The 20,181-nt window shown below is 48.3% G+C and overlaps 2 protein-coding genes across 2 annotated transcripts; one reads left to right on the top strand and one right to left on the bottom strand.

Annotated features, from left to right (window-relative positions):
- Positions 1 to 8,670: 8,670 nt before the first annotated feature.
- Positions 8,671 to 9,180, bottom strand: LOC139838970 (uncharacterized). The gene has a single exon (XM_071828986.1). It carries the CDS (start codon positions 9,178 to 9,180, stop codon positions 8,671 to 8,673), a length of 510 nt encoding a protein of 169 aa, XP_071685087.1.
- A 5,412-nt stretch (positions 9,181 to 14,592) lies between these two features.
- On the top strand, positions 14,593 to 18,125 carry LOC127292686 (uncharacterized). The gene has a single exon (XM_051322130.1). It carries the CDS (start codon positions 14,886 to 14,888, stop codon positions 17,682 to 17,684), a length of 2,799 nt encoding a protein of 932 aa, XP_051178090.1. The 5' UTR covers positions 14,593 to 14,885; the 3' UTR covers positions 17,685 to 18,125.
- The last annotated feature ends 2,056 nt before the right edge of the window (positions 18,126 to 20,181 follow it).

Genomic DNA, 20,181 nt, shown 5'->3' with positions numbered 1-20,181 from the left:
TCCGATAAGGGCAATGGTTAAAGATTCAAATGATGCATGCTTTGGTGTATTTAAGTTGTTTCCCCCCAGCCAGTGTTTTTGATTTAATTCTCGGAGTTTTTGGAACAAGAACAATTTATATTTTCTCCTTAAGAGTAAAAATAGTGTCTTGAAGTTTTTCCAGGACAAAGTTAAGTCCAAAGTAATTTATGGACTTATTTAATTATTAAAACATGAGATCAATATTTAATTGCTTTTACTAATGCATTTTTCTTTGGATAATAATTATTAATTTTTAATTTGGTCCAAAAATTCTAACTAGCATTTATTTATGATAGAGAATAAAACTTTAAGTGGTTTGCATATTTTTCTTTTTTTTGGAGTTGTTTATGATTTATAACTTTTTGTCAAAGTTTCCGTTTTTAAAATAAAACTGAAATGACCATTTTGCCCCTGGACCCACCTGTCAGGTGAAACCCAGTGGGTTAGGCTGGACCAGCCCACCTAGTCCGGCCCAATCGGCATCATTCACTTCCTCCTCTCCCGCACGAGCCGAAACCCTAACCCTAACGCGCTCTCGCGACGCTCGCGTCGCCCTCGCCGTCGTCGGTCGATTCCGGCCAACTCCGGCGGCTCTGGCCCTCACCATGGGGCGCAATCGACGCGTCTCACGACGACGCATCGTTCTGTCCGTGTAGATCTGGAAGAGGTGGCGTCTCCTGCTCGTCCTCGACCCCTGCTGCATCTCGGGTTACGACCTCCGCCGGTGATGCGCGTCGGTAGGCGCTCCAGGCCTTCCTGGTGCTGCTCGGCGGTGTGCTGGTGGTGTGCTGGGTGCGGTGGCGCTCGGCGTGGCCTGGCCTGGCGCCGCCGTGTGTCTGGCGCGTGCCTCCGTGGCCGCCATGGCCGCGTTCATCGTCTGCTCGCCCAGGTGTGTGCTCCTCCTTCTCTCACACACATGTTCTACTTCCTCTCCTTCCTCTGGATGCTTTGGCATCCATGGCTCTATCCTGCTGTTGATGTATGTGTGCTGCTGTTACTATGTTGTTGCTCCTATGGCTATGCTTGTGCTGCTGTTCCTACCATGCTCTAACCTATGCTGATCCACTCTACTTGTTGTCATGGTTGTGTATATCTCCTAGCTGCTACTGGGCTGCTTATGCATGTGTTATCCTTCCTGCAGCTACTCCTGTGCTTATGCTCATGCTCCTGTGAGGCTCATGGCTTTGCCATGGTGCTCCAGTTGCTGTTGTGTCTCTGTACATTCCTATTTTTCTATACTGAATGTTTCTGACTAATTGCCTTGGGCAATTCTTGCTTATGCAAGTGCCAGTGGTGTAGGCTGTGTGTTGTTGTGCACTGCTTGTGTCATTTGATTCAATTGATACATCATTTTCTTGATGTGCTTCTGGATACAATTATAAAAGATGAATTTATATATGTATTCTCATCTACTGTGGCTTGCAGTTATTCATGCTTATGCTGGTGATATGGGATTATCCTATGATCACCATATGCTTACTGTATGCAAGCAATCCTTGCTTATGTGGTGATTTGCTTATCTCTGAAGCTCTGCACCAAGTACTGGTGTTTGTTGTTGCTTGGTATGCATGGTTGTGGCTGATTGATCTCTCTGATGCACCTGGTTGCATCTGTGCAAGCTGTTTCAGTTATTTGTGCTTGGCAGTGAAGCTTTGCTTCCTACTTCTGATAAACAGGCATGAACTGCTTGATGCAGTGGTGATTCATGTGCATCTGTGCAACCTATGGATGGAAACCAACATTTGTTGGCACCTCATGTTGTGTTTGAACTCCTAGGAGTGATGATATGCTTCTCTGGCTGGATTTTATGTGTGGCTTGGTAGTTGTTGTGACCCTAGCAGTGCTTTGCTTGCTAGATATGGTTGCTCCTACCTCTTCTGTATGCTTCTGTGCAATCATACTGGTAGTCATCTATGTGATTCCAGTATATTTGATGTTGAAATGGAAATAGACATACAAATGTCTATAGTGTGATGGTTTAACTAGCTATAGGGTGGTAGGTGAGTCTGGGTTGGCTAGCCTTGGATCATTTCCTTGCTGGATTACTTTGGTTTATTCAATGGTTATTCATTTGACTTAACCAGTGTCCCATAGGATGAATTTCTACTAGCCACTCCCTTATTTTGCCGGCATCATATGGCTGGGTGCCAAATGATGATATAAACAGGGTAGCTTAACCCTATGGCTTGGATGGATTATGCATATGCTTGACATTATGAGCAAAATAATGCTTGCTCATGATCTTTTGGTATACCTCACTCCAGCTCCTAGATTAGTTGTTGTTGTAGAGGTTTTGCTTCTGGATATGTGGGATTGATTATGTCTTTGTCCTTCTCCTCCTCTGGTTTGTGATCTACTGTGAGCTCTCTACTTCATCCTTGATCAACAGCTATATGTCCTTGTGGAATAGATGTTGGATGGTTTTGGCTATGGTGGTGTTCTTGCTTGCTGTTCTTACCTCCTGGTGCTTGTATCGGTTAGCAGCTAGGGTTTGAGGCTGAAAAGCCTTTATACTCCCTTGTGCTCTGCTCCCTGGTCGACAACAAGGCTGTGTGGTTTGGTGACTAGCCAGAGTTGTTGTGTGTTGTTGGCCATGCAAACATCCATGTGAGCTGTGTGCTTCACTGGGTTGGAACTTGTTCCTTGTGAGGTGGATCGGCTTGGTTATGCTAGCTTATCCCCTCTGAATTTCATTTTTACTAACCTGCCAAGTGCTTTTGCCACTTGGTGCAATGTGGTCCATTTGTGTTTCTTTGATTGCAGGTTTGGAGCAAGATCAATTCATCCAGGGCTTGCTCAAAGTCAAGATGAATTTTAGTAGTTAGGGCTTTGGTCATATAATCATGTAATTTCCCTTTTTGTATTTATTCCATTTTCTTTTATTTGTTGTATTGTAATATTCATAAGAATATTGTAATTGACAATGTAATTTGTGTGTGGTTCAATAAAGCTCAAGGTTTTCTCATTTGAGCTTTATATAACTTATTTATCTTTATTCTATATTGTCAATTGATATTATTTTATGTTTTGAATAATATTTGAATTGTTTGAGTTTAATTTGAATTCGAACTCAATTCTTGTTGCATGTTTGAATCACACAAGTGATACTCAATTCATATGCACTCTAAATGCAAAGAGGTCATGTCGAAGTTTATTACACTCTCGAAACCCTAAACCCTAAATGGTGTCGAGAGGGAAACTTCACCCCTATAAGGTGTATTTTGCAATTAAGCGCGAAATTTCCCCATATTTTATGATGCAATGCACATCCCTTTCTAAAATCTACCCCGCGATAGTCTAAAATCTTGGGATGTTACATCAAGGCGACGTCCCCGGCCATGTGGTTGTAACCTTCCTGGGGTGGCCTCCATGGGAGCTGATGCGGGTGGAGGTGGCTGGTCGCGTGTCTAGGATCCCACCTAGATCCGTCGTTGGCTACGGTGGCCCGGTTGGGGGTTGCACGTAGGCGAGATGTTGCGAATAAAGGTGGTTTCACCCTGACGATCTTCGAAGCCAAGTCGCTGATCTGCTTCATGTCTAACCCTCAATCTGAATACCGACGAGTTCCCGTCTTCCTCCCGCTCAGATCTCCTTTGATTGGCGCACGACGCCACTAGATATCTAGACCGGAATCGATGGCATGTCAGTGACATTTACATGAGGGTGCGGGCGTGAAGCTTCACTTTCTTGTTTGTGCCATGAGTCATGTGTAAATATAGATTTCCATGGTATTAACAAAGGTGGAAAAAAATTCATGGTAGCTGCGATCCGAGGTTTGTAATTGCTGAGAGGCTTCCTGTTTGTCGGGTGTTTAGTGACTCGCAGCGGTAGCCTTGGAGCAGAGGTGGACTGAATCTTTGGTGGTGCTCCTCGAGTACCGAGTCGCGATATTCAGGGTGAAATACCAATGTTGTGCCTTGGTTGGTTGTACATGGCAATGAATTCGCTCATTGTTTTGTGAACTCAGACTTCCTCTAAAGTAAAACCCATGATTTTCGATCGGGCGAGGATCCTCGCTGCCTGTACATTTTTTTTTGGAGGTGTTGCTTTTGGAAATTAAATTTTATAAACTATTTATTAAATATTTAAGATGACTAACATATTGTGAAAGTATGACTTTGGGGCATTCAATCAAAGAATTGTAAATGCAATCCTAGTCACAATTTTAAAGCATTGACTTTAATTTCATCCAAAATGATTATTTGGACATAACTGAATGGAGTAATTATTTGTGGAGGATGAATCTCAACCACTACAATAGAAATGACACCATATGACTTTTGGTTTAGCTTGTCGCCAGGAGCCGCGACGGAGGCAGGTCGGTGGTGGGGGCTAGAGTGCTAGACACCTTGGACCAAGTAAAAAAAAAAGGAGCAGCTGGACAGCCCAGAGCCACTCACGCGCGTGCTAAAATGTTTTGTTTGGAAGGTAAACTCCAATCCCTAGCTCAACCTCCCAGAAGAACATTACAAATTTAAAATTTACAAGCAATATGACATCCTGCCAGTTTGGACGAAACTAGTACAGTACCATGGTACACGTTAAAATACTGTAACAAAAGAATGTTATCTGTGCATGAGCAAAAAGTGTAATTTGGATGCTTGCACGCATAAAGCTGCCTGCACCCTGTAAAAAATCCGAAGCGCTAGCTCCTGTCCTGCTGTTGCCACTGCAAGAACACACGAAGCAAGACGCTACCTCAGCATTATTTTTGCGGCAAAAAGAGAATAATGGAGCTGTGTTAACGCATGGTTGGTGACTGGCGACGCAGACCGGTTCAGCCGTACTAACCCGTTATAGCCGCCACCTGTTCAAGTGTATGACCCCACGATGCTGATCTTAACTGGTTGATCGCTGCTGCCCCGTGGTTCCGAGCCTCCGATCGATCTCGTCGAGGTCGCATTGCCGGAGTAGAGGCAGACAGGGGCAGAACAACCAGGACTTTTTCCACCAGTTCAATTGCAAGGCCTGTTTGATTCAGAACTTTTAATAGGAATTTATAAGTTTATATTCTTTTCTTCCTTAGAATTTTTCTGTGTGTGCACCTTTTGATTCGTAGAATTGGAATCCTTAGCAATGCATATAAATTTTTCCCAGTAGGATTGTATTTGTAGAATGATGCAAATCACAATGCATTGATGTGAGACAAATACATGTACATATATAGGCCACAACCTCAACTATACATGGAAGGAGGTGAGTCCGTCATAAATACAGCAGATACACGTACAGATATACACATATCTCACCCCCCCCGCAGTCGAAGCGTCGATAGAACGGACGCAAAGGCTGGATCGAAACTCCTCGAAAGATGCCGTAGGTAAGCCCTTGGTCATGATGTCCGCAAATTGTTGGCAGGTAGGCACATGAGGAACTCAAATGTGGCCGAGAGCCACCTGCTCCCGAACAAAGTGGATGTCTAGCTCGATGTGCTTGGTGTGGCGATGATGAACATGGTTGGCGGAGAGGTAGACCGCGGAGACATTGTCGCAGTAGACGACGGTGGCCTTGCAACAGGACACGAGAGCTCGCCAAGAAGCTGTCGGAGCCAGGAGACCTCGGCAACAGCGTTGGCGATGGCGCGGTACTCCGCTTTGGCGCTGGAGCTGGGGACCGTGGGCTGTCGCTTAGATGACCATGATATCAGCGAGGGTACAAGGTAGACAAAATAGCCCGACGTGGAGCGTCGCGTATCGGGGTAGCCGACCCAGTCTGCATCGGAGTAGGCAATGATGTCCATGGCGGTAGCGGCGTGAAGCGAGAGACCAAGATCCATGGTCCCACAGATGTAGCGAAGTATGCGCTTTACCGCAGTCCAATGAACATCGTGTGGAGCATGCATATGGAGACAGACCTGCTGAACGGCGTACTAGAGCTCTGGGCGTGTCAGAGTGAGGCGTGGCTGCGGCCTTGCAATTAAGCATGCGGGCGCGGTCGAGGAGCTCACGGGCGTACTTGCGCTAGTGCAGGAAGAAACCATCGGCGCGACGGACAACCTCGATGCCGAGGAAGTAGTGCAGGGGACCCAAGTCCTTGAGGGCGGACTCAGCGCGAAGGCGGTCGGTGAGTCGGCGAAGAAGATCCGTGGTGCAGGCCATCAAGATGATGTCGTCGACGTGGAGGAGCAGGTACGCGGTGTCGGCGCCTTGGTTGAAGACAAACAACGAAGCATCAGAGTGTGTCGAGCGGAAGCCGAGGTGGTGGAGAAACATTGCGATGCGCTAGTACCACGCGCGAGGGGCCTGCTTGAGTCCGTATAATGAACGCGAGAGCAAGCACACGTGGTCGGGATGAGCACTGTCGACGAACCCCGTAGGCTGCTGGCAGAAGACCTGCTCCTCAAGGTGATCGTGGAGGAAGGCGTTGGACATGTCCATCTAATGGACTGGCCAGACGCGGGAGATCGCAAGCTGTAGAACAGTGCGAATCATCCCGGGCTTAACAACCGGGGTGAAGGTGTCGGTGAAGTCGATGCCAGCGTGCTGACGAAAGCCGCGTACCACCCAGCGCGCCTTATGGCGGTCCAGGGTCCCATCGGGATGGAACTTATGCTTGAAGACCCACTTCCCGGTGATGATGTTGGCGTGGTGCGGTCGAGGGACAAGCTGCCACGTCTGGTTACGCTGCAAGGCGTCGAACTCCTCCTGCATGGCCGCAAACCACATAGGGTCGCGGAGGGCCGCCCGAGCGGAGGCGGGCAACGGGGACGGTGCAGAGGTCGATGCAGTGCAGACGTACTCATCCGAAGGGTACCGCATACTCGGGCAAGAGATGCCCGCACGTGCGTGGGTCAGGGGTCCCGCGGCTGGTGGCAGGGGCTACGGAGATGGGGCGCCGACTGGCGGAGAAGCGGCGTTGCCTGGCGAAGACGGTGCGGCGCCCGAGCTGCGGCTCGAGGGCGACGCAGGCGGTGTTGGTGTCGGTGTCGGCGCGGGGTCACCCGAGACATGGCTCGAGGGTGATGCAGGAAATATCGTGGCAGCGCCCGAGCTGGAGCTCGAGGGGGCTGCAGGGGACGACGTGGCAGTGCCCGAGTCCGAGCTCGAGGGCACTGCAGTCGGCGGACCTGTCGGGGCAGGGGGTCGACACCGCGGACCATTAGTAGCCGAGGGAGGAACATCGACCACCTATGTCTCTACAAAAGGAAAGCAATGCTCATCAAAGTACACATGCCTGGAGGTGATGACGCGGTGAGAAACCAGATCATAGCAGCGGTAGCCTTTGGTGTTAGCCGAGTAGCCGAGAAAGACACAAGGAACGGAGCGCGGGGCGAGTTTGTGAGGGGCGGTGGCGGCTGTACTAGGATAGCAGCGACAACCAAAGATGCAGAGGCCGTCGTAGGACAGAGGAGACCCAAAAAGAAGATGGTGTGGCGCGTAGTTCCAGTGGGGATGACACGGGCGGATATTAACTAGGAGGGTGGCGATGGCTAGGGCGTCTAGCCAAAACGAGGGGGTATATGGGTGTGGAAGAGGAGAGTGCGGACACAGTCGTTGAGGGTGCGGAGGACGCGCTCAGCCCGGCCGTTCTTGTGGGATGTATATGGGCAGGTTAGACGAAAGACGGTGCCGTGGGAAGCAAGAAGGGTGCAGATGATGGTGTTGTCAAACTCCTTATCATTATCGGTTTGGAGGGCATTGATGGGGAGACCGAATTGGGTGGAGACATAGGCGTAGAAGGTGGTGAGGGTCTGAGCTACTATGGATTTGTTGCGGAGAGGAAACATCCACACAAAGTGAGAGAAATCATCTAACAGAACAAGGTAGTATAGAAAACCGGAATTACTAGTAATAGGAGAAGTCCATACATCGCTATGAATTAACTAAAAGGGAACGACGCAACTGTGGAAGAGCTACTAAAAGGGAGGCGAACGTGCTTTCCAACACGACACGTCTCACATTTGTGAGCATCAAGTTTATTACAAGAAAATGAAAAACCCTTCATGATTTGACGAAGTGTGGTGGAGCTAGGGTGTCCCAGGCGAGCATGCCAAAGATCGACGCTGGCGGCAAGAGCCCGAGGTGCAGCGTGAGAGGAAGGAGCCGGCTGGACGGGATAGAGATCGTCAGGACTCACGGCGGTGCAGAACCATCCGGGTACATGCGTCCTTTACAGAAAAACCAAACATGTCAAATTCCACAGTTACACTGTTGTCACGAGAGAGAGTATTAACAGAGACTAAATTTTGGACAAGTTGAGGTGAAACAATGACATTATTGAGAGACAAAGGTTTTGAATTTGACGGAAAATTAGTTAAACCTAGCCGGCATGGTGTAGGCATGGACGAACCCGGACCAGGGGTTGTAGCCGCCACTCCACGGCGGTGGCGCGTGCGGGTACGCGGGGCGAGGGCCACCGCCGCGACCACCACGGCCGCGACGGCGGTTGCGGCCACCACCGCCACCACCTTTCTACGGCGGTTGTTGAGGCGCGGTGGGCGTGGGAGGTCGAGTGGCTACGGGGTGCCGTGGCTGAACCCGGTGGCGAGGGCGGAGTGGACGGCGCGGGCACGAACACCCTTGAGGCGCCGTTCCTCAAGGTGGAGATAGTCGACGGCGCGCTCGAAGGTGGGGTTGCCATGAGGGTGAGGTTGGAGGCGGCGTTGCCGAGGTCCTCGCTGAGGCCGGCGGTGAGGGTGGAGAGGAGGAGCTAGTCGCCGATGCGGAACCCGAGGTCGTGAAGCTCATCGGAGATGGCCTTGAGACGCTGACAGTAGGCGTCTAAGGTCTGATCGCCCTGTGGAGTGCCAAAAAACTTCTGCTGCAAGAAAACAACCTGCTGAAGTTTATTATTAGTGAAGAGGCCGTTGATGTTTGTCCACACCGTGTGGGCGTCATCGCCCTCATGAACAACGGTCTTGAAGATGTTCGGCGAGACGGTGAGGAAGAGCCAACGGATGATGGTGGCGTCGATCGCCATCCACTCGGAATCGCGCCCCATGATGAGGAGGTCGGCAGAGCTATCAAAATGGTCGCGGAGGTTGTACTCGCGGAAGAGCAGGTAGAAGTAGGTCTTCCAGGTGTGGTAGTTGGCGGAGTCGTGGGAAAGCTTGATGGGGACGTGGTCGGCGATGGGGACGGCGCGGAGGACAAAGGCGTTGGGGGTGGTGGAGTCAGAGAAGGAGTCGACAAAAGGGTTGCTGGAGGGAGTGGAGGACATCGCGGCGGGCAGCAAGGGGGGCGGCGCGGGGGGCAGGGAGGGGAGCCGGCGACGACGGTGCTAAGGAGAGGAGAAGGCGGCGGCCGACTTAGGTAGGTTAGGAACCTAGGGAATCTGATACCATGTAGAATGATGCAAATCACAATGCATTTATGTGAGACAAATACATGTACATATATATAGGCCATAACCTCAACTATACATGGAAGGAGGTGAGCCCGTCATAAATACAGCAGATACACATACATATATACACATATCTCAACATTATTGCTTTATGTTTTGGAGTAAAATTTTAATCCACTCCAACCTCACATTACATTTTCTTTGCTTCTTCTATGATTAAAACACTGCTTTAAAAAAATCATGTAGGTTCCAAATTTTGTAGGATTCAATTGGATGTGACATTCTAATCCTGCGGTTTTCTGATTCCTGTGTTGTAACTTGTAAGAATCCTATGAATCAAACATCCATGTAAATTTCGAACATTTTTTTGACACAATTATACTTCATTGATCAAGGCAAATCATTGCAAACAATCTACAGGATGCAATCTGGGGTAGAGTTTCTAAAACAAACAGTCACAAAAATGTTCCGCCGAGCGAGCTAAAGTATGTGCCACAATATTAGGCTCATGGAACAATATGAGAAAAGGAAACTACTGCGAAACTGGCACACATGGTTTTGACATCTTAGAACATCTCTAGCAGAGCCCGTAAACAGCTGAAAACCGAATAATAACCGCTAGTTTACGAGCTCTGTTCGAAAAATGGCGCAGATCAGTTACCGTAAACGAGCCAAAACCGAAAAAAGTTTTCAGGTCGAGACTGAAAACCTGACATGTATTTGTAGGGACCGAAAGGGAGAACCGAACACAAACTCCTACTCGTGGCACGCTGAAACTTCAGATAAGGCCAACTGCTTCCACCGGTACATTCGCCGGACTCCGGCCAAATTTCGACAAATCTCAACATAATCCGACCGAGATGTAGCGTTGCGATCTTGCTGGACTACAGCAGGACAACCAGCGGTAGGTAGCGGTAGGTGGTGCAGCGCGGGGCGAGCTCGGGGCGAGGTGAGCAGAGCGGCGCGGGGCAGGTTGGGGGCGGGGCGGCGCGGGGCGAGCTCGTGCGGGGCGCGGCGCGACGTGGCGGGCGCGGCTCGCTGGTGGCTGGGCGGAGCAGGGGCTGGCCGGGGCAGGCCGAGCTCGTGCGGGGCTGGGGCGAGGCTGGCCGGGGCGGCGCGGGGCAGGGCATATTTAGGGTACTGTTCAAAAACTAAGCCGATTCAACGATTACTAGGCCGATTAATCGCTACTAGGGGCTTGACCGTGTCGATTACCATTAATCTCTTGTGTTAATCCTTTAGACCGATTAATCAGACTGAAACTCCGATTACTAGGTATTTTCCTGATTAACTACCACACGTGGTCAAAAAGTTACAATATTTTCAATGCATATCGCTAATATAGGCGCTACCCCTCCTCAATAAAGTAGATTATGCGAAGCTCCCGCTTGATTGCAGCCTCCAGTAGCTTCATTTCCACTGTTGCCAAATAGTTTCTTGCCCTCCCGGACTAGTTACTCATAGTTTCCCAGACCTCAGATACAAGAGCTCGATCACCATGAGGAGCTCGTCCAGGAACTGGAGGACGCCTTCAATAGGTTAGATGGTTGAGGTGTAAGAGGGGCCGTACCTTACGTAGATGATGAGAGAATATAAACTTCAGAGGTGAGAGGAGAAGAAGTGCAAGGAAGGAACGTGGCTTCGGCTAGTGGATCCTAATTTCGCTCCTGACCTTAAAGATTAGGTCACGGAGGAGAAGCGTACAAGTTTTTCTTGGATTTTAGGCTTTAGAGAAGTAGGGGGAGACATATAGAGGCTCATATACTATTATTTTTCTTATATAAATTATTTTAAGTGCTAATTTGTGTAGGTTGCACCGATTAATAGCCGACCGATTAAATCAGTTAATCGCTCGAATTCCGATTAATCGCTACTTCCAAGCCGACCGAGAAGTTAACGATTACCGATTTCCTTAACATTGATTTAGGGAATATTATGTTTTTTAGTTTTGATTTACGGGCTCTGTTCTGCGCCAGCCATTTTACGGCCCGTAAACACGAGTTCGGTGCACTGAACTCCGAATTTTAGGTTCGCGTTTTTACGTGCTCTATTAGAGATGCTCTTAACCACGACGCTAATTCAGTATGTGGATCAAAGACATGGAGCCAAAGATCACTATAAGCTTGTCGAAACCTTCCTCGCTAGCCAATACTTCGGCCACTTCCAAAATTCAATTGTTGCAGCCATTACAAAACGCACAAAATGACCAATTCAATTGTAGTATTATTACTTTCTCATTTTCGTGCAAATCACATATGATCATATTAATAATGTACGAAAAGTTTGCATGGAAAAGTTTTAGTTAAATATGTACGTTCTTGGTCTATTTCAGATTTTCTAAACCTAAAATTATGGTTTTTATTAAACTGAAAAGTAAGTTCCATTGTACCTAGGGTCATTCTAGCATTTTCCAATATTGGTGTGTTTGGTTAGATGTTGTGCTATATAATTGTGGTTCTTTTAGTACTCATGTAAATATGTTGCAAATATTCCTCCTACTAGCCAAATATGGACAAGAAGAACAATAAATTAAATATTGGATTATAACTCAAAAAGAAATGCCTAGAGAATGGATCTCCAGCAATCTATTATTAGGACTCTTAGTACGAGCAGTGATAGTCTTCAACCCAATCTAGTTTTCTATATTTTATCCGTAGAAGATGTTTTTAGTTAAATGGATGTATTTTCTGTATGTGTGTATTATTTATATATATTAGTACTCCCTTCATTTCTCTGTAAAGACCATTGATGGCCTACAAGAACTCAGGGTTATTCGTGCATATTTTTGTGGAAGTATTATTTTCAGTTATTATATCGTATCCCAATAAGGAGTCTATAGGGTGTTTATCTACGGTGTTTCTGTTGCACCTATGGTGTCCTACAAGGATTGAAATGGAAAAATGGTGAATGTGAATATATGAGTTTAGTATATTGAAAGTAAAATGGAGTAAAAATAAAAGTAAACAACTATTGAAAAATTGAACGAGTTTTTGCAGATGAAAGATTAGGTGCGGGGATACATGGTGATAGTGAATGTTCCTGGTGGTATAAATGCGATAAGTGAATACGATTCTTTTCATTTATATCTGAGTAGGCAAGCAATCTAAAAGAGAGAACGATTCCTCTTGGTAGATTTCATCTTTCTCCAATGATCATTTTGCCTGTTACTAAAATCATGGTCAGTGCATCTATTAAGGTAGTTAAACAAGATCAAACCTTTAAGCCTAGTGGTTTCTTGTTGTCCTCGAGTATCGGTAGATCCTCTTTGATATCGACCGCGTCACTCTGGGATTGTCGATTCACTAGCAAACAAGTTCTTGTCTACGATTTCTTAAAATCATGTTACCTAGGCCCTTAAATTAGATAACATCATTAGGTGCACATAGATATTTATTATCATACATAATCATCTTAATCATAGTTCACAAATGGATGAAATAAAATAGGCACATCATATCTCACCAATCCCCTACATCTCCCACGTCTATGGGGATCTACTCACGCATGAGAGGGGAAAAACACAATGATATCATAGCAATGTAAGTTGAGTTCATCTCGATATTACCGTAGCAAGCCACAATAATTGAAGATCAAATCAAATACAAACTAAGATGGGAATAGAGGTTCAAATCTCTAATCAGTACGAATCTCTCTCTCTTAGTACTAGTAGGATGTGATGGATGAGTTGATGATCTAGAGGGTACAGATCTTTGCGAGAGTCGATGGTGGTCTTCTCCGTCTTCAGATCTGGTATCCTCTCTTCTGTTGTGTCTGATGTATGCGTCTCTCCTATATTTGTGTCGTACATTTTACGAAAAGTACTTGTATTGATATGGGGAAGGCAATGACGCATAGTATGGGCGGCTCTGCCCGTACTGTTGCCCGCTAAACTGCCTGCTGCGCCTTGATCAAATTGGCTTCAATAGGAGATCTTCATATTTTATTGCAATCAGCTCATAAATATCCTGGAATCTTCCAAAAGTGATTTTTTTTTTGAAATACACAACTCAAAACAAGGTTTCTCATAGACTGCGATATTAGCATTAGTTGAAACATAAAATTCAATGAAAACCCGATAAAATCAAGTGATAAACAGTGAAAAATCCTCAGTAAAAAGCGTCAATATTCGGAGCTATCAACGAGTCAATCTTGTTTTCAGTCAGAAAATTTTAAGTTTGACTAAATCTAAAAAAAATCAACCTACACGATATACCTAATAAATGCATGATAAATCATTTTCATCTAAATCTAGCGATATTTTATTTACTCCCTCCGATTCATATTAATTGACTCTAATATGGATGTATCTAGACACATTTTAGTTCTAGATACAATCCATATTGAAGTCAATTAATATGAATTGGATGGAGTAATAAACTTAGTCAAAGTCATGGATATTTGAATTAAGAAATGATAAAGGGGTCTTGTGTACAAAAATGGAGGAAGTACTTTAGAAACAGTAATTAGGAGTAGATTTGTCACTCTCAAATCTCAATGCATCATTGGCCTATATACGGCAAACAGAAAACCACCATATGATTTGGACTCAGAGATCATACTTTTCTAATGTGTACGGCGTCGTGGAAGGAAAAATTGCGGGAACCATTAATCGTTTTGTCAGAAAAAATTAAGCATGTGGGGTTAGAGTTAGGAGTTTCAGTTCCCATCAGAATTAGATCGGGCCCCATTAGAAGATGCACCGGGGTTGCTGAAGTGGACTAATCTGACCCAAAGCCATATGATGCTGAAAAACGAGCAAACACAGAGGACTACAATGGAAGATCTCCCTTGAAGAAAGAATATCTGTAGCAAGAAGTCAATGACCACGAGCCTTCGTATTTCAACATTTTTTTTTTGTAGATCAAACCATCCATTATTCAAACCATTACAACAGGACACTAGTATTCTGTTCAACAACCCTCAAGATTAGTGGACACCTAATTTGGAGATGGAGATCAGATGCAGTGGAACTCCTTTGTTTTTCGAAAAGGTGAAGAAAATCATGTACTAAGTAGTAAAAAGGAGCCAGAATGCAATTGTACTAAGTAGTGTACAAAAATATTGCATGGATCTAGTGAAGTTTTTATTTCTAAAAATGAGGTGGCTAACTGGCTATCATGAACTTTGACTTAGTTAAAGAATGGAAGTAAAAAATAAAAATTAGGGAGATGGACAAAAAATACAGCAGGAAAATAGTGGCTGGCTGGGATCGCCATTGAATGCTTTGGATGGATGGACCTGTGCTTTTAATTCTGTGCAGCCGAGTTGGTGTCTTCCAATTTACTCCCCTCCTCCTCCTCTTCCCTTCCTCCTCTCACTCCTCCTCTCCCCCCTGCTCCGCTGGAACAAAAACCATTCCTTGATCCAGATTCCGCTCCGGCGCGCGCCCCCAGCCCGGTCGCTCGGCCCCGCCGATCCGCCGGAACCCTAGGAGGAGTCCCGCCCCGCCGCGGCCAATTCGATCGCGAGGTCGGTTACTTTGATCCCAAGAATTCGCGCGGCAGGCTGGGCGGCGGAGGCGAATCGGATGGCGTAGGGGCGGGGGAGGAGAAAAAGCGTCATCTTGTTCGTGTCCGGCCATGCATCTGTCGATATGGAAGCCGCTCTCCCACTGCGCGTCGCTGCTCATGGACAAGAAGCACCGCCCGCCGCGGTCGCCGGCGTCGGGGGCGGGGGCGGGGTCGGGCGGCGGGCGGCGCCTGCAGGAGAGCAAGCTGCGGGAGGCGCTGGAGGAGGCGTCCGAGGACGGGTGCCTCACCAAGTCCCGCGACGCGGCGCTCCTCGACGCCGCCGGGGACGACGAGGGCGGGGCCTCCGTGGGCCGGTCCCGCTCCCTGGCGCGCCTCAACGCGCAGCGCGAGTTCCTGCGCGCCACGGCGGTGGCGGCCGAGCGCGCCTTCCTGACGCCCGACGCGCTCCCCGCGCTCGCCGAGGCGCTCGCCACTTTCCTCTCCATGTACCCCAAGTACGCCTCCTCGGAGGACGTGGACCGCCTCCGCGCCGGCGAGTACCCGCACCTCGACAAGGTGTGCCTCGACTACTGCGGCTTCGGGCTCTTCTCCTACCTCCAGAGCTGCAACGCCGCCGACTCCTCCGTCTCCTTCACGCTCTCCGAGATCACCGCCAACCTCAGCAACCACGCGCTCTACGGCGGCGCCGAGAAGGGCACCGCCGAGCACGACATCAAGAACCGCATCATGGACTACCTCAACATCCCCGAGTCCGAGTACTGCCTCGTCTTCACCGTCAGCCGCGGCTCCGCCTTCCGCCTGCTCGCCGAGTGCTACCCCTTCGCCACCAACAAGCGCCTGCTCACCATGTTCGACCACGAGTCCCAGTCCGTCAATTGGATGGCTCAGTCCGCCCGGGACAAGGGCGCCAAGGCCTACTCTGCCTGGTTTAAGTGGCCCACCCTCAAGATCTGCTCCACCGAGCTCCGGAAGCAGATTGCCACCAAGAAGAGGCGACGGAAGAAGGACTCTGCAACTGGGCTCTTCGTGTTCCCGGTGCAGTCCAGGGTCACCGGAGCAAAGTACTCGTACCAGTGGATGGCATTGGCGCAGCAGAACAACTGGCATGTTCTGCTGGATGCCGGAGCATTGGGGCCCAAGGACATGGACTCGCTGGGGCTGTCGTTGTTCCGGCCAGACTTCATCATCACATCGTTCTACAGGGTGTTCGGAGCTGATCCAACAGGCTTTGGCTGCTTGCTGATCAAGAAGTCGGTCATGTCGTGCTTGCAGAGCCCAAATGGCGGGACGGGGGCGGGGATGGTGCGGATTCTGCCGGTCTTCCCGCAGTATCTGAGCGATTCGGTCGATGGGTTTGATGGTGTCCTGGATGGACTTGAGGATGATACCATCATTCCGGTCGAGGAGGAGTCAGCGACCAGCAATAGTCACCATGCATCTCAATTACCGGCATTTTCAGGTGCATATTCCTCGGCTCAGGTGAGGGAGGTGATTGAGAGCGAAATGGACCAGGATAGCTCTGATAAGGATGGCGCCAGCACGATTTATGAGGAGAATGAGAGCGTCTCTGTTGGCGAGGTGATGAAGAGCCCTGTATTCAGCGAGGATGAGTTGTCAGAGAGCTCTTTCTGGGTTGATTTGGGCCATAGCCCACTCGGTTCAGACCATTCAGAACAGTCGGGCAAGGGGAAGCTGGGATCTCCATTGCCAGCTTCCTGGTTTTCTGGTACGAAAAATGCACGCAAGACATCACCAAAGGTATCATCGAAACTGGCAAGGAGCCCTATTCATGATAACCATGTGTCCTTCGATGCAGCTGTGAGGTCAGTATCACATGAGCAAGATCATGTGAAGGAAATTCCAGAGGAAGATTGCTCATATAATGGCAAGGTCAGTGAGATTGAAGAATATCAAGATGGTCATGAAAACAAGAGGTACGTAAAGTTCTCCTGCACCAATGGCGCCACAGAAGGCAGTTCGGCGTCTGTTTTTGGGGGTTATGCTGCAAATGGGAATGGCTCCACTTCGGAGATTTGCTCGGAAAACCAGGTTGAAGCTAAAGACAGTGCCATCAGAAGGGAAACAGAGGGAGACTTCCGTTTACTGGGAAGGAGGGAGGTACCCAATAGCCGATTCAATGGTGGTAGGCTCTTTGGAGCGGAAGAAGCAGAACGAGTGTCAAGTATGGGGCGCAAGGTATCATTCACCATGGAGGATAGCAGGCTCTCCCGTAATGCGGATGCTGGGGAGACATCTGGATATGCAGTGGCAGAAGAAGAAGATGATGATGATGCATACAGCGACTATGATGAGATTCAGGATGGTAGGCGAGAACCTGAAATTATATGTAGGCATCTTGATCATGTGAACATGCTAGGTCTTAGTAAGACAACACTAAGGTTGCGTTACCTGATCAATTGGTTGGTGACCTCACTGCTGCAGCTTCGGTTGCCTGATTCAGGAGATGGCGATGGGGTATCCCTTGTTTATATCTATGGCCCAAAAATCAAATATGAACGAGGAGCAGCAGTTGCATTCAATATAAAGGACTGCAACACTGGGACTTCACTGATCAATCCTGAAACTGTACAGAAAATGGCAGAGAAAGAAGGCATCTCTCTGGGTGTCGGTTTTCTCAGTCATATACGCCTCATGGATAACCAGAAACATGGGGTGGTCGATGTAGGTCTCAGCTCTTCCCTTTGTCGGCCTACGTCAAATAGCCGGCAGGAGAAGAAAAATAGCAAGAATGCTATAGTGGGGATTGAAGTTGTTACTGCTTCTCTTGGGTTCCTTACAAACTTCGATGATGTCTACAGGTTGTGGGCATTTGTTGCGAAATTTCTGGACTCATCATTTCTTGAGCAGGAGAGGCTATCGTCGATTCCAGAGGATGCGGAAAGATAGTGTTTAGAGTTATTTCAGTTGTGGCTTTTGCAGCATTTAGAGAATTCAGTTGTGGCTATTGCAGCTACTTTATAAATACAGAAGGAAGGTGGTGGCGACTGTGTAATTGTGAAGAGGGTGGAAGATGAGATGTCAAGGCGCTTTTTGCCTATAGCTTTTGTATCCCCAAAAATGTCTCCACTTGGCATGAATGGTTAATACATGGTGGTGCGGCTGGTATATTTCTTCATTCTTCTTTTTCTCCCCTTTCTAGGTTTGCAACTTTTTTGCATGTAGATTCTGCAGGATATTCATATGTACCACCTAATTATTTGATGAGGCATCATTTCCATGTACTTGTTTGTAAAGTGGTGGCTCCATTGGCCATGAAGTACGCTTGCTTGTATGATTCTTGCAACATGAATAGCATGATGATAGGTGATTCAGCCTTTTTTTTCTTCAGTTCTCTTGTCAAACTCGGAATCATCCACCGTCCTGGTATGTTCTTATGGATGTGGCCTGTTTGTCAACGAGCTCTTCATGTTGTGTCTGATAAATTTTGCGCTGGCGAATCCGCCAGCAGATGATAATCTTAGCTTGCAAGTGGTGTGGTAGTCAAACCACTAGCCACAGTATTTCATTTTTCTGTCATTCCGACTGTTCTTGTGCTTCTCCTTTTAGCTTTACTATTTAGCTACTGATACTAAACTAGCAGGTAGTCAGTCATGTTCTGTTAGAGACTTATAGTAGCTCGATAAGCTGGATTTTGCTGACCTGAACGGCCGGCTTCGTAGTGTGCTGTTGCTTTCTGGTTGCTGCTCGATGTTGCATGTTTCTGTTGTGGTGATAGCTTCTAAAGCTTATCGACAGGGTTGGTTTGTTGTTGAGCTGGTAGGTTCGGGTACACTTTCTTTTGCACTTCGGTGGTATCACAGTAAGGTGCACTCGCATCTGCACTCTAGAAACAATTTTCTGAACTATGTATAAGAGCTTTGGATGGTAACAATACTGTACAGTAGAATTTTTGCACGATCCTTCTGGATTCTCCGTATAGAAGTAGCTATATTCCGTCTAAACTGTCAATGTAGGTTTTGCACTTGCATTTCCTGTGTGTGCTCTATTCTACAATCTGTTTCCCCCTTTTGTGTTTCTCCGTTTGGCTTTGCTGTTGCCTATTGGCACCAGACTACCGAGTTGTCATGTTCTGTTATAGTAGCACCACGATAAGCTGGATGTTGCTTCCTGATGTTGTGTTGATTTCTGGTTGATGCGTGTGACTTACAATGTTTTCATTCTGTGTTGATGCGCTGGTAAAGCTTATCGACGGGGTTGGTTGTTGTTGAGCTCTTGTACACTTCATGCTGCACTTTTGCCGCATCTGAATGGGGTATTGGTACTGTTGCTGGCTTGAAGAAGCTATGTACAGTATCAGTTATCAAGCTGACAGGGGCAATGCCTCGTGCTTTCGTGCATGGTAAATGTGTATTTAGCACTGCTGAAGTGAAGACCAATATCTCGAGACCTAGGCGAACTTCTGAGCACTAAGTTACACAAAAGTTGTAGTACTATCAGTCATGGCCCATAAAAAAGGGTTAAACTCTGCTTAAATCAAATCAAACCAGTTGGGCTTGTAAATTAAACTAGCAAATCTTTTTGCCTAACTTCGATTCGGTATTCCGGTCAATGCCACATGGGTCACGAATCAAATACTTAGAGCATCTCCAGCCGCGTCCCCCAAAGGGATTTGGAGCGCGCCGGACCAAAAAAGCGTTCCAGCCGCGTCCCCCAAAGCCCTTTTTTGTCCGGCGCGCCCCCATTCGGTGTCCGGCGCCCCGAGCCCGTCCCCGTCCCACAGGGGACGCACCGGGGACGCCGACGAAAAGCGAGGCGGGGAGTGGCGGGGCCGACTCGTCAGCGGCACAATAAATTTTTAACCTAACCGTCGCCTACCTCGCGACGAAAGTTATTGGCGGTGCGGTTCCCGCAGCGACGCAGCGACGGTGCAGCTCCCGCAGCGACGCAGCGACGCGTCCCGTCGCGCCTAGCTTTGCGTGCCGGCGTTAATGCGCGCCACCGCTCCCCGCCTCCCTCCGGCCTATAAAAGGGCCGCATCTCATCGTCCCTCTCACACACAAACCCTAGCGCCTCTCTCTCAAACCCTAGCCGCCACCATCTCAACAAGACTCGACGCTATGTCCGGTAGAGGCGGAGGCCGACCTCGCGGTCGCGGTCGTGGTCGTGGTCGCGGCCGCGGCAGAGCTGAACACTCGCCGTCGCCCTCCACGCCGCCGGCTTCATCATCGTCGGAGATGGACGTGGAGCCGGCCAGCCAGTTCGAGTTCGTCCTCGTCCTCAAGGGCGACCCGCACGGCATCCAGAGGCTGCCAGACTCCTTCGCCGACTACGTCGCCGGCGACGATCGCCCGCGCACGATGCATCTGCGGGAGGCTGCGTGCGGCTACTACCGGTGGATCGTCGACGTGATCTACGACGCGCGCGGCAAGATGTACCTCAACAT

Source organism: Lolium perenne, chromosome 4 (assembly GCF_019359855.2).
Source record: "Lolium perenne isolate Kyuss_39 chromosome 4, Kyuss_2.0, whole genome shotgun sequence".
Taxonomy (NCBI): Eukaryota; Viridiplantae; Streptophyta; class Magnoliopsida; order Poales; family Poaceae; genus Lolium; species Lolium perenne.
This window is presented reverse-complemented; position numbering and strand designations above follow the sequence as displayed.